Below are 23775 nucleotides of genomic sequence, written 5' to 3'. Positions count from 1 at the left end.
CATTACTTTATTGCATCCGGCATTCCGGTTCGTATAGTTATGCTGATGCACTGGAAAGAAGGGAAATTCTTTTTGAAATGAAGCAACTTGAGAAATGCAATTCTTGGTTTGTGAGTGTGTGGATTTCGAAACACTGATATGCAAACAGGAAACCATCAACTAATGATAAAACCTTCGATCACAAGCATTTGAACGAATAGCTCTGGGCCGTTTCCGGTAGGTGGGATGTTAGAAAATGTTTTACTTTTCATTATGCGTATACCATTTTCTTCGGAATCCCATTAATTCCCCCCCCTCCCCGGCGTAACTGCGTTGTGTTGAAGCTCCACCAGATTGGGGTGTGCGATTGTGCCAGGGCTATGGTGAAAACATTAATTTCCTTGTCCATCTCGGAGGGATCGCAAACAAGAGCGGGTTCACCGAGTGACCCGGAAGAGTTTGCTAGGCGTGTCCCAGGTGGCACGCAACAGGTAGATTCCATCAGTATAGAATGCACAGTTTTAGCGAGAAAAACACAACGCAACTCCCACCCCTCCCCCAACCCGGGTCGGCCGGGGGCCGCAGGGCTCCCCCAGGCACTCCCAGGCTCCAAACGGTCGGAGGACAGTAGCCGGTGGACTTGCTGGGGTGCTGGGATGCTCACAAAAAAACGCATCCTTGACGCAGCCTCCTCCATGGCTGTGGATGTGCCCCTGGCAACCGGGCGTAGATTGCACCGGGAAAATGGAACCGTTTCCCAGCCAACCGGCAGTAGTGCACTATAAATAGTTCGAGGCGCGATGCCCGTGTAGGTGTACGGGCGACCAGTGTTGTGCAGCTTCGTCTGCCCGGATTCTGGGTAAAGGTGCACGGGTGCACAAAAAGGGAAGAAAAGAGAGCAGGGAAATAATAACAAGGACTCGAATCAATAAATCCGGGGTGCGAACCGTTTTGGAATGCTATCGGCATCCATTCCCGGCATAGATGGGATTTGGGTTTTGAGTGATGATTTTCATCACGGTTTTTGGGCTTCGTTGGGTATTACCACTTCATTTGGCACATGCCTCGTCGTATGAACGATACGTTCATGGAACGAAAAAAACAACAATCAACAAATTGGAAACCAAAACTGAAACCAAATTTGATGGCCGAGTGATTTAATTGGCGTTTTAAAATTGCGAAAAAAAGTCATTTACCATTCTTCGAAAGAACGAATCGTTCCGCGTTTCGATGTACTCGTAGCGCACTTTTACAAAAAGAACCGAATTTCAGAGCCAATTAGTCAATTAGTTGATGAAAAATAAATCTGTGTCAAATTGCGAGCAGCCGTACTTAAAGTGCTTCAAACTGGCAGGACACTTTCTAGCGTAGAACGTGCATTAGTTAACGTTGATTAGCGAAAGACTAAAAATAAAAGTATTAAAAAAACACACACAAAAAAACATAAACATACTATCCTTAGAACACGCAGTGGACATAGGAAAAGAATGTAATGTAGAAACTTACAATGGAGAGAGAGAAAGAGAAAAAAGTATAGCAAATTCTCCATCAGTATAAAATATTCAACACTAACCTTGCATCAAAACGGGAGCTTCGTCAAATGTGTACCAAAGTTCGACTAATCCGTAGCATCTGTTACAACAACCTGTTGTGACTTGATCCGGAATCATCTACCGTTCGATAAAAAATACATCAGTCAGTCAGAGTTCCAACGATACGTGATACCAGTTTAGGCCGGCAGTTCGTTTTGCCAAATGCTTCGGATTGCTCAAACTTTATCCATGCGCAAACGACGAAAGTCCCTACCATAAGTATATTATTTTGTAACAACTCAAAAGTACATGAAACCGATGCTAAAAGCTCATTTCGAACAATGCTTTCGATTGCTGGAACTTGTCCACAACAACAGATGAAAAAAACGTGAAAAGTTGTTTGTAGATGGAAGAAAATTATCATCGTTTGCACGTTTAACTGTTAAACTCGCGGAGCCTTTTTTCGAAGGACACCGCCGATTATAATAACCCATGGTAAAACCGAACATGTATATTAAAATAATCTAAATAAGATACCCTAAAAACATTTCCCTCTCAGTGTGATTATCACAAAGCTAAAGAAAACGAAATAGAACGGAAGATGAATCAATAAACGCATTAGAAATGGTACTGGAAATAGAAAATCCAAGTAAAATATACAATGTTCGTGTGTAAGGAGAATCTATAAAAAAAAATTTAAAAAAAACTACAAAAAAACAAAAATTAAAAAAAGAATAGAAAGACTATGATGTAAACAACATGAGGAACATGCATAATAATCACTAAACCACAAAGAGGAAAATTCACAATGTTTTACCTATATCTACAGCTACTAAATGGTGAATGTTTACTCCGCAGTTTATAGCCTTCAAGAGAACCCTGGAAGCAATGGAAAATAACATAGCTGGCAAAGAAAAACATGCAAGTGGAAAACGAAAGCTAAAATGAAACAGAAACAAATCATTACAATATACCGAAACTTTATAGAACATGTTGCATGTGATACTGATACAGAAACTGGTTCATATTAAAACGTTATGTGTGAAACAAACAATATACAATACAAACCCACACCGCATCCACCGTGCTGATTGCAGCATCCACAACCGCAGTTCCAGATGAGCCTATCCCTCCAACCGGTCCCGGTCGGTCAACGTCTCCAACGCAATCTTGGAGTGTGCCGTAACGTACGTAAGACGTAAGTGCATGGAACTTGCTGCCCGTCAATCTTCGGAGCGACAGGAGAATGCAAATGCCGCAGGCCACATTGTACCGTATTTGTCAAACCGACGCAACAGGCACGACCACGACAGGACGATGACACACGAGAACACGGAGTGGATTCTAGGAGGATACTACATTTGCTTTCCAATTCTTTTCGACCATTTGCAATGCAGCAAAAAAGAAGAAAATTACATGTTGGCCGCCTGCCAGTCTCCCGTTCTATCACCGCGTGGTACGTGTAGAGCCAACCGTCCCCGGAACCCCCTTAGTAACGGAACCGGGGCCTTGTATTTTAAATTTTTATAGCTTTTCCCACGCACCACCAGCTACAACTCTCCCGCTCCCCTGGTTCTTTCAACGGGGAAAGTGCATACGAGGAAACATGCACCGACCGACACGGGAGCGGGAGAACATCCTGAGGGCCGGCCTTCAGCGAGGCAAATCCTCGCCCCCATCGGTTCGGGAGTGATTTTATTTTTCGTTTTTCCCTACTGCAACGTTACGCCGACGTGTTTGGGTGGGGTTTTTCGCGCGGCAATCAACAATTACTCCCCAAGCAACCTTTCCCATGGCAGAAAAAAAATGCTCCCCATTTCCGTTCGTCGACGACGACGACGACGAATTGGTCGAATTCTTTTGTGTGCCTGTGCTACAGGAAAGTTTTCTTTTGGTTTACTTCGTGCCACGAGAATTGCTCAGGCATTTTCGACTGCACTCCCAGGAATTCCCGAACCATTCCACTTGATCTTTGGTCCTGTTTCTTCAACGTGATCTATATTTTATGTTTTGAACCATTCCTTGCTGTTATTGTACGCGCACCAAACACTCTCCCTAACGCTGCAGGAGCGATACATGACTCAGGCGATGCGGAAAATGAAGGTTTACAGGATGGTAGCCGTGGCTTGGAGGGCATTTAATCTAAAATGCCGGTGTGGGAAGGTTAAAGAAAAGAAATTTAAAATTCAACTTTTAATAAAATAAAACTAGCCACGTGCGCGGTAGAGCTTGACCCTGGTGAAGGCGTTTTTATTTCATGGACAGAGACAGCAGAGACTTGCAACGCTACAAACAAGGACAACAGTGACTCTTTACATGAAAGAGGTTGGTTTTTGAAAAATATTTTATAAATTATTGTATTTATTGCGATGACGAACGTGACTTTCACAAGCAATACGAGTGCAATGGCTTGCGACTAGCAAGTTTAGTCAACGTACGAGGGCCGTTCGGGGGATATGGAATAATAAGGAAACAAACCTGAAACAACCAACCTACAAACAAGCCCTAAAACCAAGCAACATAATAACAATATAGAACATACTTCACTAACTATATTTGTAATGTTTTTTCCCGATGCTGTATTTAAAATCTTGTCTGTGTCGAAATGTTCATTTTAAACTAATATTTTCTAGGAGAAAGGCGGTTGAGCAAAATTATGCATGGAATATTTATATTAAAAAAAGAAACGAGTTATAAGCTGTTAGGAACTGTTAGGAACTATTTATACACACAAATGCTCCAGAAAGCAAGTAAAACATCTCATTAAATAAGCAGATTGTCGCCACTCAAGGGTTTTAACAAGTGGGAAAGCATGTTGAAGTTGTTTACCAGATTTGTTCAAGGTACTGATACCGGATTGATCCGAGTTACAGTAACTTTAAACAGCTTTACAATTTACTTTGATATGCTTGTCCAATTGACTAAAAACTTGAAACTTGAAATGATGCAGATAAAAATAAACCAATCCATACATTAGCCATGACTCGAATCAACTCATACTCAACTAAGCTCCCGTCAAGGGAAATAAATAACACTTGTTTGAAATGCTAAAGAAAAAAATACACTACTACTCTTGATACAAAAAAAAGACGACACAAAATGGAAGCTATATCTCTAGAGGGTTAAGGTGGAGAAGTACTTGCTAAAAAGTATGACGACACTTTCACATCAAATTAGAGGGTTTTTCCATCAACTGGGTAAGCATGTTTAAACACTTTGTTCTGTTGTTTTACGGAACTGTAGGTATGAAACCATAAAAACCAACAACGTTATAGAGTTGCTCAAACATGCCTAGCTGATTGATGGGGATCCCTTTATCTTGCTAGGGCTACATTCCGCCAAACATTAAGGCAGTCAAAATACAGAACGGAAAATGTTAGCGAATAAAACTGTAACTCTATTCTATATTGCCGTACTACACGATAGTTTATCGATCACTGTTAAAAACATACATATAAAACCGGAATGCAAATGTGTAAACTATATTTGTACAATAAAATAAAAACCCCTAACCAAACCTAATAGCTAGCGTTTCATTTTGCCGCTGTTGTTGAACAAACCTTTCCTAGATCCTGGTCTTCCTACTGGGTCACATTTGTGTCTGACGCTATGCAAAGCGCGGCACATGCATTCGTTTAGAACATTTGAACACTAACGCACTTAAATATACTTTTACACATCAAGTTACCCTGTAAATTATACTACACAGGATGGATAGCCTGAACCAACTAGTTTAGCCAAAGAAATTAATTTGAAACGGCGGCGCGCCCGCAGTGAGCGCAGCGAACGGACTTCCCTAAGTCTACCGAAAAATTGAGTTAGTTTTTGTTGTATAGTATCTACAACCCTTTTTTACAATTATCTCTTCAAACCAGACAAGAAAGTTCTCAGATGCTACTTCGTCTGCACTTCCAGCCTCACGATGAATATGTTTTCTTGTACGTTGTACAGTTTACGTCTGCGTTTTTTCTTCATCTTTCGTTGAACGTTTGTCTTCGTTGTTCGACGTAGCTTACTTGATTTTAACAGCCGGTACTTTTACAAGAAACCATGGTTTTTTTTTCAAAAAAGAGGGGCGTGTTTTGCTTACGGCTGGCTCCAGAAAACCCCTATGTGAATTGGGCCTTGGTGATAACGTACATTTTCAAAAACCATATGTTATGACACGCCACGCAGATGCAAATATCCATATTTCAACGGTATAAAAGCGGCACGTTTCGAGATTTGAAGAATCGAGAAACATTGCCAATCTCGCCAGTACTGATTGTGTTTCGATAGGCCAGCTCTTTAGAGCACAAGTAAAGATGGACAAATTAGTGTTCTGTAAGTATGGATTGTTTCCTTTATCTTTTGAAAGCGAACTTTTTGTTGTTCATTTTCTCACGTTGATCGATTTCTTTCACAGCTTGTTTCCTCCTTGGAGGACTTACTCCTGATCCAGGTCCGACGGACTCCTGTGCTCTGAATGCCTACTGTGCTACGGGGCTTACGAATGTCGGGTGCAACCCACCTCCGATCACTGGAGGAACGGAATGCGATGGACTTAACGCAAAAGTAAAAAAGGTTCTCGCAGCAGAAAAACATTACATCTTGAACACTTTTAATTATTATCGCGATACGTATGCCTCGGGATTGAATGGTAATCCTGAGGCTGATCGAATGTTCCCGCTTCGGTGGGACGCGAAATTAGCCACACAGGCCGGTCACAATGCACGTTCTTGCATAATCGCGAGAGATGATTGTAGGAATACTGCAGATTACGTCGATGTTGGGCAGTTTATAGCTACTTACACTAGCTCACCAGCTTTCCTAGCAGCATTAACCACTTCACGCAAATTTTTTTATGTTTTCAACAGTAACAACGATTTTAGCCCATATTTTAATGGTGAAGCATCATTCAGCAGTTACTCGGCGTCGTAAGTATTTTGAATTTGAAGAAAGAGTAATGTGCGAATGAAAACTCATGATCTTTTTTTCTTTTACAATTCAGTACCAACACAGAAAACGAGGCAAACATTTTGAACGATCGTTCAACAAAGGTGGGGTGTGCTCTAATGGAATTCGACGCATCGGAAAACCAAATAACCGTCTACGTGGTGTGCAACTTCTCAGCCAACGTCATCGAAGGTCAACCAATTTACTTAACCAACAACTGCAGCTACCGCGAGTATGGGACGTGCTAAGATAGACACGACATACACATCGCTTTGCCTTAAATAATGTTGTCACGTACACAACGGGAAAGTCGATCGAATCGATCTCGACGCTACTTGGCGCAAGCTTTTTCCCAGGATCAATCTATGTCGAATCATAGCCCACATAACGATGGTGAATAATTGAAATAAAAGCAATCACCACTCAAGGTAATAAAATGTATAAGGTAATGTGGGGCAACATGCAGATCGAAATTAACGAATTAATGCATCACTTATTGCATGCATTAGGTATATAGTCATAAAAGAGGTGTTGCCACGACCGAAAAAACTATGCCCGACGGTCATTTACTCTATTACCGATAAATTAAAAATCAGATAAATTAACGACCAATTTGACCACTTCGAATTTGACCACTTGTTGCCCGATGGTTCGGATGTGTCAAATTAATGCGAGATGTCAAATTGACCTACAACACGTCACCTGCGAATAATAGTACCTTGGTTACTGCCATCTAACAACATTTGTAAACAACTCAGCGCAACGCTTCATTTATTTCTCATTAGTTTGTTTTTAGTTTTGTGACCATTGGAATTCTTTACAATCATTCCAAAATGAACAATTTAATGAAAACTTTACTCGTCGCGATCAGTATTGGATCTGGTAAGTGTGTATGTTTGGCTCCTGGTGACTCATTTCACTCAACACCTAACGCTCAGGGACAAGGGAGTGGCACTATTCGTTAGGCGGAAGAAAGTTCGCACTAGAATGGAATCTTGTTATACCTGTTCTGATTTCCATTTTCCAGCCACTGCCATTCGCTGTTACCAGTGTTCTTCGCAAACGGACCCGATCGGTCAGGATAACTGTGGAGCCTACAAAGCGTTCAACATCACGCAAAACATTGCCATCGAATGCAACAGCGAGGAATCTCATATGCCCGGTTCCTTCTGCATGAAGGTTGTGCATCAAAGTCCGAGAGGATTTATCTGTAAGTTTTCTCCCCACAATGCTCACTCGGTGAGGATGGAACGATCATACTCAAAGAGGTTTTCTTCACAGGGGATGGACGATGGCGTCAGGTCATTCGGCAGTGCGCATCCGTCTCGGAAACCGGTGTGACTGGAGTTTGTAACTGGGGTGTATACGAGAACGGCGTCTATTGGGAAGAATGCTACTGCGTGGAGGATGAGTGCAACGATGCACCGAAAACTGTACCCGCTCGATATGCCGTACTGTGTCTGGTTTTGCTACAAACATTTTTTCTAGCTAAGATTCTTTCGTAAGCATTGATCGGCTCACAATTTCTTGTGCATTCCATGTCCGATAGAATTCACATCCGTCCAGTTGTACCGTCCAATTTAGATCTGAATCATTCCATCGTAAGGTAAAACTAGCTGTTTATAAGCTCCAAGACAAATCAAAATATGTTTTAAAAAGATAAATTTTAATAAAAGAAGAATGTAAATCTATACATCTCACATGTTGGATTTTCGTTCACAAAATAATAAAATTACTACACTACTGATTCAATACTTTTATAAAAAGGTTTATTTCATCGTTTTGCTAAAAAAGCATGTGTTCGAAATGTTAAAAAATAAGCTGCACCAAATACTGGCATGAGATTCCATTAGTGGACGGAATGTTTCGTTTCAAATAGAACACAGCAACAGTAACTTACTCGCATGCAGTTACTCCCCTCCAATTATCGTAACTTCTCTATGGCTTCTAGAGTTTTATAAAGATTCTGCTAACCTATGCCCTGACCACAGAAGGACTTACACGCGACGAAAAACTGCTACAACCGATAAGAATACTATCAAGGCACTTAATATTAATGCCATCGTCGGGGAGCGGTACGATCCCGCATTGCAGCCGTCCTTGCTGTTGCAGGTACAGTATTCCATGAAGATATTGTAGGTACCGCTGCGCATTAGGCAGAACCGTTCGTCGCCTTCGATACCCGGCTCGCCCATAAAGGCACAGCTACGGAAGTATCTCCACTCGCCGTGCACCTTCTGTCGGATTTTACGGCACATCGTCGCCTTCACGCCAGGTAGATGCGATTTTTCATCCAGCTGCCGGCAGTCCGTAATCGAAAGTGTGCTATTGTCGAACGGATCGGCGCACTTGGGATCAGAATCTGAACGGCATTCCCAGCATTTGATGCCGAAGCCTACAATAAATGATGGAAGCAAGAGATTATTCAACCAATCAGTAAATCATTCACCAGTCAGCAGCGTTGTGATTGAGTAAAGAAATCATCCGAAATGCGATGAAAAGACTCGATCAAGCGTGCGGCAGACAACAAGGTACACACCCATTTGGACGCCAAAAGCAAGCAACACCAAACTGCCCACTACGAAGCAAACGCTCCGAGATTGCATGGTTCTTGAGTATTTCGTTGATTATTTGTGTCGTCAAGTAGAGATTTTCTAAACAGAGCTGGCTTCGATACTACACTATTTCACTGAATATTCTTAAAAATTTAGTTTTTAAGGCACACGATCGAGGCTAATTGTTTCGCGTTTCGTCTGCGATTGAATGATCGATGGTGCTGTCATTGTTTGACAACTCCCATACAAGGTTCTTACATCATAGCTTCAAGCACCTTGATCACATGTTGAAATAACGGCTGAAATGACCAAAGTATGTTATTATAACTGGTTTTTAGTCTTTGGGCAGATTTTATTAATTCATGCCTCATATAAGAGATCTATGATAGATAAACTACTTTCTCTAGAGTAAGATTTGTCTGTAATTTCTAGTTATTGCGGAAATTAGCTTTAAGGGGTAGATAAACCTTGGCGTTAAAGATGATTTTCAAAACGAAAATTGCCAAATCCTTTTAATCTTTGATTTTTTTTATTCTAGTTTCACAAATAGTCTCTCAAATAAAAGGACGAAAAGAGGTTTTAGTACCTTTCAGCTTCTACAGAAATTTACCCTTGTGCGCTGAAAAGCTTTTCAATTTTGGAATTTACGTAACGACTTACAATTTAAATCGGTCTACCAGGGCTGTAGCCTAATGAGGTTTACAAATGAAATAAATTTTGTTAAACCTATTCAAAACCTACAGCAGCATTTAAAAAATCAAATTACGCGCAAATCTAATTTGTGTTATGTGCCATATGAATGTAAGTTCATCGTAACTCAATTAAACATTTCTGTTATCAAAGAGCTTCAGAGTGTTTTCTAAAACTTACCAGAACACGACGTCGATCATCTAAATTTTCATTTCTCACCCAATTAAACAGAAATAAGCAACACCGTTTTTGTTGGAACTTTATTGAATTTACTTTAAATTATGTACATTTAGTGTTATTCGGTATGCGTAGAACATATGGGATGGATGTCAGCTGTTTCTTAAACGGATATTTGTTCTTAGGTAACATTTTCAACTGTAAAACAAATTTCTCTGTAACATTATCATTCCGGTTACGATAAGCACGTAACTCCAAGTGATCTACAATCAATCTATTAGAATTTTGAATCATGTAACATGCAACAAAGTCAGTGTGGATGAAATCATACTTCTGGAATTGGAATCATACCTGATATTCAATTTGGGTCAAATATTTGTATTTGCAGCTTTTAGTGCTGTTTTTGGACTGCCATTGCTGTAAACTGATATGCTTGTGATTTATTAATGAAATTTGTACATTGATCTTCCTGCTTATCGGTTTAACTTACTCTAACGTACACATGTTAATAGATCGCTTTCGTAACGTACACTTCAAACTTAATGTAGTATGTTGCATCCTTTATGATTTATTATGCAGATTTAAAACTGGATTCGATTCTGAATACTTTTACTCCTACCGGACACTTTCAGCGTCCTAAGGCATCGTCCGGTGAGCCGGTGCGCTATGAGATTCCGCAAAAACGTGTGACAATTCCGTCGTGCACTTATGTTCGAAACGAGAGATACGATCGCTGTAGAAATCTGTCCTTCCTTGCTCTGGACGACTGGGCGCGTATGATGTAGCTACTTCGCTTGCATTTTTCGGTGGCCCCACTTTACCAGGACAACAGTTTCGCCAGGAAGGCGGTAACGAGGACCAGCACCGCCGCCGGCCCGTACTGCGATGCACCGTTGCAGCCGTCGGTGAGGCAGGTCTCGCAGAACTCGGTTTTGATGTACGACGGCGTCTGGGTGTTCGTGCACGCGTTCGGTGGCGCATTGACGTCCTCGAAGGAGCAGGAGCGCGACACCACCACACGATCGTTGACTGCAACAGAGAAAAAAACAAGCGGAAAAATGTGATGAGTTAATGCACTGGCTTATTCAAAATAAGAACATCATCATCAGCAACCGATCGTGCGACGACAGAAGCAGCTGTGCTGGGTTCGTTCTTGGTCACCGTTACAAGGGCAAACCGGCGCATCCGTCAAGGTTGATTCGTTGTTCAAATTCAAATGCGAACCGTTCATGCGAACCAAATCGCGAAGGTATAACTTTGAACTTGAAAGTCCACCGTTGGGGGCATGGGGTGTTGGATGCATGAATAATCGTGCGCTCGATCAAACGATCGACCCCTACGTTCTCGAACAGCGTCACGTGTAGAACATAAGCCGAAACAAACAGCAATTGTTTGCCAGTGTGATACAATAATCACCGTTCCAGCAATGGCGCGCTGAAGGTGATTGCATTTTTAAGACCATTGTGAGCTTCTGTTCAGCTAATTGCCAGATGATATCGGCACAATTAATCTTTCAACAACACCATGTTCAATCCGGCGCTTATTTTGAAACAATGTTTCATGTTTCCCAAAATACTCATCGTGCACCAGATAAAACAGTTCTACAATAGTAAAAATGCTCATCGAATAGCAGCAAAATATAAATTAAAAAAAAATTAAAAAACATTCTTACTCAAAATGTATCACGTAGGGAACATTTACGATCATATAAAGTATGTTTTAAAATGTATGATAAAAAATAAATTAATATGACATAATATAACTTTTAAGTGAAACTACTTTCTATAAAGAGCAACTTTCGGCAGCGTTTGATAAATAATTGGAACGATTTGATACACGTTGTTTTTTACTTCAGTTTATCGCAAACTTAAATAAAAAGGTTGCCAACCTCTGTAGAATCGCAAACACAAAGCAAACAATGTTCAGACAAAAAAAAAATCATAATTTCATAACTTGCCGTAATTCATGAACCATGGTACATGCAGTTCCCACGGTTCAATTGATGCCTTGAAATGCACGCTGGAATTAGAATAATGTTCAAGAATTTTCCGAGGTGAATAATGCACCTCGGAAAGTTCTTGAACATTATTCTAAGCTACGCCAGCTTCCCATGCTTCAGTAACGCTCACGTTGTGCCCGATTGCCATCGAACGATAAGGGCATCTCGGTAGGCGGTAGTAATTAGTTACATGTCACGTCAATTTTCTACAATCAAATCGTTGTGCCCGAATGCACAAATGCAATCAAACCAAAATGCACGGAAAACTGATCATGAAAATAGCGAGTGGACAGATTAATTTCAATTTGTTTGTCGCGTGCAGATTTTCCAACCCGTCAAGTTTTATTCATGCGCGCACGTGGTGTCGGTTGTTAGGTATGACATTCTTGTTGTGTTTAATTTTGATTGCAACAAGTGCATTCTTCCCCCGCAACAGTTGCATGGGCTCCTTTCCGTTGGTGATGGATCTCCGTATGGTTGCAAGGTCAAACGAACCGGGGCAAAAGGCCACCCATTTTAATAGTGAGAATGCTCCTAACACCAATGATGGGTTCTGGTTGCTTGTGCGCTTAAAAACCAAGAAGAAAACGGAGGTTGGTTGCGTAATGGACACCGCAGATGGTTGGGGCAGTGGCCATCTCGTTTATGATGAATATGAACACGTTTCTGACAAGCACCTCCCAGCACGAAACAACGTTACGAGTGAAAAGGGGGATGATTGAAGCAACACTTAAAATAACACATTTTCTCACTCGTTCAAACTGGAGTAAAATTTCTCTCAAACCGATACAGGGTAATAAAAGTAAAAACAAAAAAATATGAATTCCATGATTTTTTCCAACAGTTCCACACGGCGGAAGTGGTCCACGGTCGATCTATCTAAAGTCGGAAGTACATCGCCATTAATACATAAAAACCTCCGCATGATGACAGATGCGATATTCTCTTGGGCGTGTGGGGGCCACCAGAACCCATTTCCAGCTCCATTTTTATGGCCCAATCAACCGGCGACGGAGACATTTGACTGTGACGATCATCGTCGTTCCGGGCGATGACAAGAGTACGCCCCGTGCATGATAAGTTCCTCCTGGGCCGGGGGGGGACAGCCGGTTTTCCGGTTGCGCCAGTTGTCGTTGTTGGACTGCTGTGCCGTCGCCATTCATCTTCTTTTTCACATTTCTACTAGTTTTACGTGGGAAAACTGAAGCCCTATGCCGAAGGGCCAGGTTTGCCAAAGTCGATAGCTGGTCGTTTGGTCGTTATTTCCGGCAACAGTGTGCCCGCATGAACCGTCGTCTTGATATGGTAAATGTCTGTGGGTTTGAATGGTAATTAAACTGACTGGCAATTCTATCCGCAGCTAATAAGGCTTTACTTTGCCACGACCCAAAAAGGAGGCTCGTCAAGGCATGGCCCTATCAACACATGGCGAGGATCGAGCCTTTATCTTTTCGGATAACTACAAACATAGACCTAGGAAAACATTTTTTAGTCCCATTGTAAAATTAGTAAGCAAATAAATAAAAACATAAAAATCAAGAAATTAGGCAAATTTCAAAAAAAAAAAATTAAGCTACAAATAAAATCAAAAGTCACAGATTTTTGGCAAGCTTTCGGCTATGTTGAAACCAAGAGCACGAGACGAGCCGTTGTCGAAATTGTGTCATTTCTAAGTATCTCTTTGCGCCATCAGATAACGGACGTCGATGTCTCGCGCTGCGTGCTCGGTGTCAGTTTCAAATCACCTGACCGATAAAACCATCAAAACCCCCCGTCAGCGAGCGAGTGCCGAGCACACGTGCACTTATGAAATTAAGTTATAAATCTTTTCGGCACTCCCTAAAAGTTCTCTTGCTCTGACACGTGAACACACCGCTGCTTCGGGAACGAATGCCCGGTTCAGGATATGGGAGGAAACGGATCAGAGCCTCACGGGCCGTTAGCCGTCCGCATTAGCTAATGGGTGTGTCCCATTTCCCGAACTCATCGTTCCGATTATATCGTCCCTCGCTGGAGCATACATTAAGCCAGGATATAGCTGCCTTCCTTCGGCATCGTCCTTTTGTGCTACTTACTGACTTGCTTCATCTTCTTGCACACGGCTCGCGTTTGCTGGTTCTGCTGGTTGAAGGGGTAGGAGGCCTGCGGTGGGTGGTTGCATTCGACGTAGCTCCACTTTCGCTGCTGCTCGTTGACGATCTCCTGCGTGAACGGATCGTCACAGAAGGCGGCCGTCGAGGCGTCGGACGAGCACCGCCAGCATCGGAGGGCGTTGGCTGCAGGAAAAAAGGGGGAATGAAGAGGGAAATTAGTGCGAGCTATTATAAATCTGGCCGCCATTCAGCCTAATCATACTACAATCGAGAGGAAGTTGCCAGTCTGTCTGGCTGCCCGAAAATACGGTGGACTTGCCGATTTAAAACAAACTAATTGCCATCATTCAGCGAATCATTCACAAAGGGGTCCGGGATTAAATCTGAAAACCGGTCCCTCCTTCCGCACACGCCTTGACCGGATTTTCGCCGGTCCGAGGATATATTTATACCATAACTTGCTTGTCCACTGTGAAATGCACGGTGAATTGATACTTACTGACACATAGTGATGATGTTGGTGGTCGTCGTCGTTTCGGTGTACGAAATTAGATCGAGGTTTCGTGACGTAATTGCTTCTTATGGCTGCCCTTGCCTACTGCTAGATATTTTGTGGTGGGTGGCAAAAATAGCGTAAACACACACACATACACACCTCGGCCCCCAAAAGCACACGTGTGAATCCTAGCGTATCAATCATGCCTGTTAACTACGCCGGGGGTTTCGATGCCGTAACACACCCCGGCCGTATCGACACGTTTGTTTATTTACTTCCAACTAGTATAAACTACTCCGCAGGGCCACTCCCAACACCCAGTTTCTGCCGAATCCGCAGATCGATCGTTTGTTGATGGTTCAGTCAGATTTGCTTATGCTTTTTTTCTTTTAAATTCATGCCTCTCCAACGGTTACCAACAATTTGTCCATCAACGCCGCGGGGTAATAGTAATTTGACCTGATGTTAACACCTCGTTACGGAAATTATTTATTCAATTCGCCCTCTAGAGCAGCATCGATCGAAATAGTGTCGATGAACGAAGGGAAGCATCAGTTTGCGATTAAAATAAGATATTTTCTCAATTGGAGTTCGCATGCAAGATGAAAGAATAAATCATCGTCAATTGAAAAATAGACAAGTTCAACCAAAAACGGAATGAGTTACGTTATAAGTAACACGTATTTTTTTTGTTCTTACATTTTGGGCAATTTCAACGAAAGTAAACCATAAATAATTCTTATTTTTTAAATAATTTTTTTTTTTTTTTAATGTGGCACGACATCCCCTAGTGGGACAAGGCCTCTTCTCCGAAGAGAGTTTGTGTGACCGAAAGACGGTATATTATAGATCGGTGGTCAGCCGTTCGTAATACCGGAGGGTGCCAGACTCGAGATTCGATTCCACACCTGTGGTGTGGTGTTTCCTCGCGCTACCGCTGCACCATGGGCACCCCCAATAAAATTAATAATTTAAATAAATTAGTACCCCATTTATTCTAGGCTCAATTTATTATAAATGATCTCGACATGGCAAACCGGATGTTGACCCCCAAGAGTCCATAAATCAATCCCCTATATGCTTGACAAGCTAGAGTTCGGTGAACCCAATTAATTTTGTATCAACATCTGCCATATTGAAGGTTACCAATCAAGGACTCTAGTCCTCCAACGGTTCCACAGATATCCTGAAAGGAAAAAGCGAAGTGTTGACACATCTGAGCAGGAACCGATCAACTTCCGGGGTGGACAAATTCCCGAAAAAAACCCCATTATCCAGAAGGTTTGCTTCCGGGCATCTTTTATGTATGACTAATCCCGCTAATGATAGGACAAATAGAGGTGCTGAATATGCCTCACCCGTCACCGGTAATCCGTCCGATCCGGTGACAGGTGATTGGTGAATGTGGAAAAGGCAGGCCACGTGGACAGTTGGCTTCCCGTGCAAACGTGATCATTCAGTACCCCAATCCGCGCTTTTATTATTCGTTCTGAAATCTGTCAAAATATGGACGGACGTAGGGGCATTAATCAAACATCAAGCTCACGACGGCGCTCGACTGACGGATAAATGATAGTAATTTCAAGTACTTCTCCCGGATGGAAACCGCAGTCGCAAATGGGGGTTGAAGTATCCATGGAAAAGTTCTCACACCCTGAACATCACACCCCCCCAAGTCGCCGGGGATGAGTTGTCCAAGTGGAGGTTGCTTTCAATTCTCATAGTCGAGCGCATGCCAGATGATTGTTCGAGGAGTTTCGTATTGCGGTGCGCAATATATGCACTGGACGGTATTCTACATCGGCGCATGGTTACGTAAGACCGAGAGTGGAATAGTTTTCCCTGAGAATAAATCATTCTAAACGCGCTTATTATTCGTAATCGTCGTTCCGATGGGCCCGAGGCTTCGTAATGTACGAAGGCCGGTGCGGTATTCTTCACCTCAGGCCTCAGGAGACACGACAGCGTGTGCAGCTGGTTTTAATAGACGCAAGTTTATGGCGCAACGCTGGCCACGCGGGAACAAAGTAAAGTACTGCATTTGTTTGACATACATTCCGATACGCGGCGGAAAAATAAAGTCTCTCGATGTAAGCGGACGGAGTGCGCATATTAATTCTCGAACGCACCTTCCTTTTACCGTGACGCTCAAGCGACAACGGTATGATTCAACTCCACTTATCAAACATCGATCAAGTTCTATGGCTCATGAGTCAATAATCCATCCTCCCATGCCGAGTGGCCGAAAGGTGGAAATCTAATTAAAGTTTTTTAATAATGATCGACCTACCTCCGAAGAAGTCAAACACTACTCCAAGTATACACCATGAGTCATCGCTATAATACTAATTAAAGAGAAGCGACAAAGCTTGTCAACCCCTGGTTTAACTGTTTCACGAAAGCCACCGGTTGCTGATGATGGAATGCCACTTATCTGCACTTTAATCACACCAGACTTCCTTAGAAGCCGACTCCCCGATTGCCAATCCCCGTCACGTGGCCGGAGATAATTGTTCCCAAACGATCCCGCGCCACGAACGTCAACGCGCGTCATGCTTAACTCATAGAAGACCTGAATGTCAAACGCACAGAAATTCCGCCTGCTTTCCACAACCCCTAAAAGCCACCGGGCCGACATTGAAATTTGAATTTTAAAGACAACAAATAGATACATTCCATCGCACGTTTTCGGCGGTGCAATAATGGCGGTGATGAAATTATGTTTTCGATCGCCCGAACCCGAAACCTGGCGATGTGATCGAAGGGTTACGATGAGTTTATTTATCCTATCGTCATAGGAGTTGCCATAGCAACATATACATTAGAGACCTTGCTTCCGGCGCGCGTAAAAGCGACGGGATTAGAAGATTCCTCGTGACACACCACACACGTCGAACGAAACCGTTTCGCAAAAACAGATGTTGCGTTTTTTGGGGGCTAAAAATATGATGCTTTAAAAATAAATCTCCCCACGCGCGAAGGAAAACGGCGGACTGTCGCCCGGAGCTGTGAAAAACCCTCTTGAGCAACGCGGGGAAGGAATGCGTTACGCACTATCGACACAGGCCAACGCATCACCATGCCCCCCACCCCGTCCCGTTGGTCAACGGTTCGGTTTTTGGCGAGTTTTGGTATGTGCTCTTTGTTTGGTGTAGCTTGAGTTGATGTTTCTTCCTCGGATAACGGTCACCGACCGAATGGATCCCTTCCAACCGGTTCCTTTTGACGCTGATGTTTGGTTTGTCCTCGGGCAACATATTCCTGACATCATCATGAACATGGTACGCGCTCCAGAGGACCATTTTTGGCGGTGGCCAAATATTGGTTGAGCGTGTCGAGGTTACATCAACAAGTTAGGAAGAGGGAATCGATGGAACGATCAAACAAATCATATTTCGAGAATGAAATAACTTGTTTCTCCTGTTGATTTACGTTTAGAAATGCCATTCAAACCATGTAACAATAGAAGAATTGGTGGTCCATCCCCCAAAATATGTTGTTATTCTAGTTGTAACGGGGTCAAGTTGGGTGCAACGTGCATAAAAACTGCGTTTTATGGACCCCAAAGAAACTTCAGACGCATTAAGGGACTTTCGGTTACGAATCATAGACGACAAGTCAACAAGTTAAGACAACACACGCATGAAAAATGGCGCCATCGACATTACGCTTCATCCCGTACGAACACGCGGCCGGCTTTTCCAAATAAACCCAAAGGGGAGGGGGGTGGGAGAGGGGGCAATAAATTCGGGATCCCCACGTATCTTTGGTGATACCAAGGATAGACATCACACACGCACCAGAACAGACGAGTACAAACATTTTCCACGAAACCCGGAAAGCTGGCAACATGGAATAGGCCACCTTCCTTCTTTTATTACCGCCTCGGATATGTCAGAGGGTGCGCCGCATGCGGTGGAAAACATAACATAAACAAGTTTTTCCCGCCAAACCAAATCAAATGGCTTTCGGTTACGCGTGACGACGAACCTTTCACAGTTAGCGTTTCATTTCAACCCCTTTCCACCACATTTTTCTCTGGATCGTTTAAAGGCCATTAGGATTCGGAGTCATCAGCTTCAAACCAGCTGGATGTGGGTTAGCAGGACTACTCCCCTCAGCCTCGTACACTCTCGCCTCAGGCGACTCCAACGCAGCGGTTTCCGAGAAGACTATTAAAGGAAACCCATTTAGGAGGCGATTAGTAAGACAGACTGGAAAGGTGTGGTCCGTTGGCGATGTTAGTTTTTGACGGACCAAACCTTCACTCTGCCCTGTACATTCTGGACCTGGAACTGTGGCGCACTGGAAGGAGATACTAATCAGTGCTGGCTCTATCAAAACATAATCCAGAGGCTCCACAAAGTCGACCGTGGAGGTTTGATGGCGCAAACAAGCGCCTTAACGAACGACACCTCTGATGAACTGTGAGCGATGGTTGAAAAAATGGCAAACTTTGATTTAATAAATAAACATCACAATCGCTCGAGGTTCGTGCAATAAAGCCCGGCTAAGCGCACGTCATGATTATTTAGCAGTGGCCGCTTGCATCGATGACCTCTTCACCGGCCTATCAAACGGTGCACGACTCGACTCCGGGTGGCCGCACCGGCGTGCGATCAGCGCACAATCGTTGGGTGTCCTAAATTCTCCCCGCAACATGTACGCCTCAATGCCACCGGACACTGGGTGGTCAGTATGTTCCGTCGTCCCAAGCATATCGGCAAGTACCTGTTCGTCGCCGGATGGACTTCGTGCGAGATAACCCCGTGTGTCGCCATAGTAGCGTCTCAAGATGTGATTTATTAAATACCACATCGAACTCCCCGTGTCTCTCTCTCTTTCCCCGAGCGGGGATCGGATATTTGCTGGCCGCATTCCACGCATTAAGATTACGGACAACACGTGGACACGATAGCCGTTCGTCACTCCGGTGGCAACTGGTGCGTAATGTATTCGCAATTCACTAATCGAACACGCACGATCGGAGAACGCCATCGATGAGATCATTCGCCGCGACGAGGAGTTGGAAAACATTGGGTGGGTTTCCATTTTCCAACGACATTGACAGACAACAGACGGGGCGTTACGATAATGGGCAAGATGTGTTTGCGCACCTTTTTGAGGATCGCATAGTCAAGCACCTATTCTTGTGTTCTCTGTTGGGTGTGGACAACTTTTTTGTGGGGGTCCTCTACGATTGGGGCTTAATGCAAATTATGATAAGTGGCAGGGCGAAGAGAGGAAGTACTTAGAGACCACAAATTCCTCACAATTATCCCACCTTTTTTTTTATTCTCGATTATATTATTCAACTATCTTCCGAAGGTCGAAGCACTGCTTACCGCTTAGCCAACCAAATCCATCCCTAGTTCCTTCATTTAAGACAAGAAATTAGTCCCAACAATAGCACGAAATGTAATCACCATTTCCGGGCCTTTTTTCGGTGTAAAATAAAATCACCTCAAGGGTAATTTTACATATGGCGACTCGTCCCAATCCCAATCAACACCTTTCGTACCTGGGGGTGGATTAATATGGACTTGTTGTTGACGGTTTTCCGACAAAAACAAAACAAAACCCCTTAAGCCAAACACGTACTAACAACAGCGCGGGCGTGTACGATTGTTTTCTGCGCGTAATGGAGTAACATTATCGTCGGTTCTCAAGTGTGTCAGGCGGTATGCGTACGGCACAACACACCGTGACATCACCGTCCTGACCCGACTGGTGGATGCTGGTGTGTCCTTCGGAGAGCCGAGGGAAGGGCCAAGGGAAAGGGTGGTGGCGTCTTCGCTGCCTTCGGGCACAAGGGCAAACCAAACGTTTGTCAACCGGTTCCACCGATGTGTCTGGGCAACACGTGGCCATCGCCAGTGTAACATAATGCACGGCTCTTCGGGGGTAAGGGGAACAATAGGGAACATCGTTGAAAAACCAGTGACCTCAAACCATATGAAAGGCGGTATTTTTAAACTGCGTATAAACCTAATTAAACATTCTTGTATTTATCTTTATCGAATAAATTTTCTGGCATGAACCTTTTTTACATGGAGAAAAGTAAAACAAACAATATTTTGTAAGAACCAACTAGAAATTGTAAGTGTTCAACCAACTTGTTCATATTTAAATTTCCTTCCTTCCTTATGTTCCTTTCTTATGTTTTTAAAATGTTGATTGCTTCAAAATTCGAAGACGAAAGCTCACTTTCCAAAATTGTCAGTTTTAAATAATATTTTAATTATTTTTAATGTTTAGCGACTTACATTATTAACCAAATATCAAAAAAATGGTTTGCATCAAACTGCACATGGTTTTAATAAGTTTATGATGTGATACGAATCTCTTAATGTAACCCCCTATCTTAGCCTCAATAATACGTGCATGATTCAATTCACTTGCAAAATAATAGTTAAGCTATATTTAAGTTGTATGTTGTATAGCCCTTGAGGCAAACAATTGTTGTAAATAAATAAATGTAAATGTAAATGTATATGTAAAATAATCTTTGAACCTGAAGAAACGTAACTCAGGACAGCTTATTAGCCCATTCACTAACAAACATGCTACTTTTCATGCATATTTCAAAACGATTGGCTGTTAAACTTTTCTCACGTGTGCACGTAATATTTCATACATCTTTACCACCACATTAGTACGAATGCAAATTACCTCTAAATTGGCGGACAAGTGAATTACGGTGTAGCATCGTTAGGCGTCTGCTAACTTAAAAATAAACCATCCCTAGGTTGTTTGCTGTTCTAAAACAGTCCCGTGTCGCTTACAACCAACCGCTCAACTCCATTTATTGCCTCTTTATGAGTCAACCTGGAGTCGAACACTTACGACGGAAAGCAGTACGGAGCAACCGCTGTGCTAAAGTATGCAAGGGCAGAACAAGTTACCACTTGGTAGATTCGTTGTTAGCCGTTGGGAGGTTATCTCCAGCGGGAGGGGGGAAGAAATAATCCCACCACACCCACGATCGCGATCGCAACCAGCCTTAACTGCACCACCTTGGCAGTTGGCAATTAAAGTGTCGCGTGAAGCTGGCAAAAGGATAGGGCACGATTTGAATATCGAAAACCGTTGGCGAAACGCTCGCACATGCTCGGCTGGAACTGGTATTGGAAGCTAGGTCTACGTACCACGACAAAACAGATCAACTTAACTACATTTATTAAGAAACCCACGAGCTTATGATTCCAGAACCGGGAGAGACAGCCAGTACTGGAGTACCCTTCTGCTCGCTTTCTGGAGTTGATCTTTTGATCTTGAATTTTAGCTAATTGAATTCATAAATACTCGTCAATAAAGTTGGGCAGTTGGCTCGCCGTCGAAGTCGTATGTGTACGGCAACCGGATAGCATATGGAATGCCATATGCTTAAACCCCCCCCCCCCCCCCCCCCCTCTTCTAGAACGAGGCGTTTGAGATTTTCCTTCGACAATCTCATTCGTTTCATCGCTCCCAAGGAACGCAAGACAAGCTGACCGAGCAAGAGAGAAGGAAACGGCCCTCTGGAATGCTCGTGTAAAAGGCAGTGAAATAGATTAAATTTATCGTTAATTAATGTCGCACTCTCGTGACATGCAATCCCACTATTTTGCTGGCTGTCCCCGTGTGGCTGCCCTTTCGCTTTCTTCCGGGAAGGGCCATCCACCACAACACAACACAACAACGACTACGAGGGATCAACCGTGTCGTGGTTGGTCTTTTTATTATTTGTTGCCTTGTTGCGTGCACCCTTCTTTCTTTTACTGTGACCGGGAAAGGGCGCCAAGATGCGTTTTTAATTGATCTTCGTGATGCTGCGGCGCGCTGCGTACTCATTTTCCCATTGCCTCAAGTGGTTCAAGGAAAGTGGTTAAACCGATTTGTTTTTCACTTCCACCCTCCCTCTCTCTTTCTTTCTCTCTTTTGGCTGGTTACAGTAACACGCGTACTCTAAACACACCCCAAAACATGTCGAAACGAATCCGGAGATTTGGACTCCGGAAAACGCTTAAGTGTGTCTTCACCTATTTCATTTCTCCGGTTCAGTTCTCTTGTTGAACCATTACCTAATAGTGCGCGAGAAAAATCGTCCACCCAAGGGGAGAAAGGGTGAGGGGGAAACCAAACAACTTCAACCACCCCCCTGAAAGAGGTCGACAAACACAATGAATTGTTTTTAATGAGCTGCCAAACAGTGCTGATGGCGCTTCAGGGCATCGATCGTACTTTTCGGTCCCAATTTCTGCTCCGAACGCCTAATCTGGTTTCGTAGTGTTTTGTTTTCTTCGATGATACGTGTATGTGAGTTTTATCAAGTAGATTCGAAAGAAAAAAACAAACCTCCACATCAGTCACGCCCGGGGAAGGGTGTCGTCAGCATGGAGCAAGACAAACTGTTTACTCTCGAGTGGAAAAGTGGCAATTTAAGCTGAAAGCATTCTATTCAGTGTTTACGATCGGCATTGGATTTTGACGACCGTATGCAGATTAATGAGTGTTAAACCACATATCGAACATGTTCTTCATAGTTTCCATGTTTATCAATGAATGTTTGCTTAAAATTCAAAAATTGCCCAAGCTGTAATTTATGGTTTATTTATTGCATGAAATGATCGAAAACAGAATATTTTGCATTTTTATTTTGTACAAATAAAAAGTTTATTTGAAATTCAAGTATTCTATTAGTAGCATGAGAAATGTGTGACATCAAAAGGTAAAAAATAACCAGCTTGGTTTTCATCTTTACATCAGTTATTTTAGGTTTTAGTTTTCCTCATAATTTATCCTTTGCACAAATAAAATGAATTTCGAATGTATCCGCTCCGGAAATCAGGTTTCCGACATTTTATTACATTACTCGAAATTTTTAACCGTTTCTAACTAACATGTTGCACATGAAAGCCATCTTCCAATCAAACTTCTGCTTTATGCTTTTAATCAAACAGTCCGTGAACGCTTCCTTCCTCTCGAAATCGCGGTCTGATTTTTTGGCGTTAGGCAATCGAAGCGCCTCGAACGGGCTCGAATGTCAATTCGGGGCTTACCTGGCTCGAAGTCGACCACCAGCAGCAACGTTGAAAGCAGCAGCGCAGATACGAACTTCGCGGCCATGATGCTACGAAAGGTAAGGGTCACCGGTGGCGTTGGTTTAGAAAACTAAAGGCAAGTGGTCCTCTTCTCTTCTGTTTCGGTACTTTGCTCGCAAACCGCGATCAAGCTGTGTCGACACACCGTTAAAAACACCTACGCACCAGTCGATGTTCCCCAGATCGTCCGGGAGGTGAACTTGTTTGTTTGTTTGTTTCGGGCACAAAACACTTTC

At 43.1% G+C, this 23775-nt stretch overlaps 3 protein-coding genes across 3 annotated transcripts; 1 reads left to right on the top strand and 2 right to left on the bottom strand.

Annotated features, from left to right (window-relative positions):
- Nucleotides 1-7209: 7209 nt before the first annotated feature.
- LOC131281372 (uncharacterized) lies at nucleotides 7210-7956 on the top strand. Its single transcript, XM_058310700.1, has 3 exons — nucleotides 7210-7328; nucleotides 7474-7656; nucleotides 7728-7956. The coding sequence occupies exons 1-3, from the start codon at nucleotides 7280-7282 to the stop codon at nucleotides 7949-7951; spliced, it is 456 nt and encodes a 151-aa protein (XP_058166683.1). The 5' UTR covers nucleotides 7210-7279; the 3' UTR covers nucleotides 7952-7956.
- Nucleotides 7957-8196: 240 nt separating this feature from the next.
- On the bottom strand, nucleotides 8197-9126 carry LOC131291133 (uncharacterized). The gene is made up of 2 exons (XM_058320328.1): nucleotides 8986-9126; nucleotides 8197-8841 (listed from the first exon to the last, which is right to left on the bottom strand). The coding sequence occupies exons 1-2, from the start codon at nucleotides 9050-9052 to the stop codon at nucleotides 8444-8446; spliced, it is 465 nt and encodes a 154-aa protein (XP_058176311.1). The 5' UTR covers nucleotides 9053-9126; the 3' UTR covers nucleotides 8197-8443.
- Nucleotides 9127-10685: 1559 nt separating this feature from the next.
- LOC131281940 (uncharacterized) lies at nucleotides 10686-23564 on the bottom strand. Its single transcript, XM_058311314.1, has 3 exons — nucleotides 23498-23564; nucleotides 13943-14143; nucleotides 10686-10897 (listed from the first exon to the last, which is right to left on the bottom strand). The coding sequence occupies exons 1-3, from the start codon at nucleotides 23562-23564 to the stop codon at nucleotides 10686-10688; spliced, it is 480 nt and encodes a 159-aa protein (XP_058167297.1).
- Nucleotides 23565-23775: the final 211 nt, after the last annotated feature.

The sequence above is a fragment of the Anopheles ziemanni genome, chromosome 2 (assembly GCF_943734765.1).
Source record: "Anopheles ziemanni chromosome 2, idAnoZiCoDA_A2_x.2, whole genome shotgun sequence".
In the NCBI taxonomy this organism is placed as follows: Eukaryota; Metazoa; Arthropoda; class Insecta; order Diptera; family Culicidae; genus Anopheles; species Anopheles ziemanni.
The sequence above is the reverse complement of the archived record's forward strand: the minus strand, read 5'-3'. Positions and strand labels throughout refer to the sequence as shown.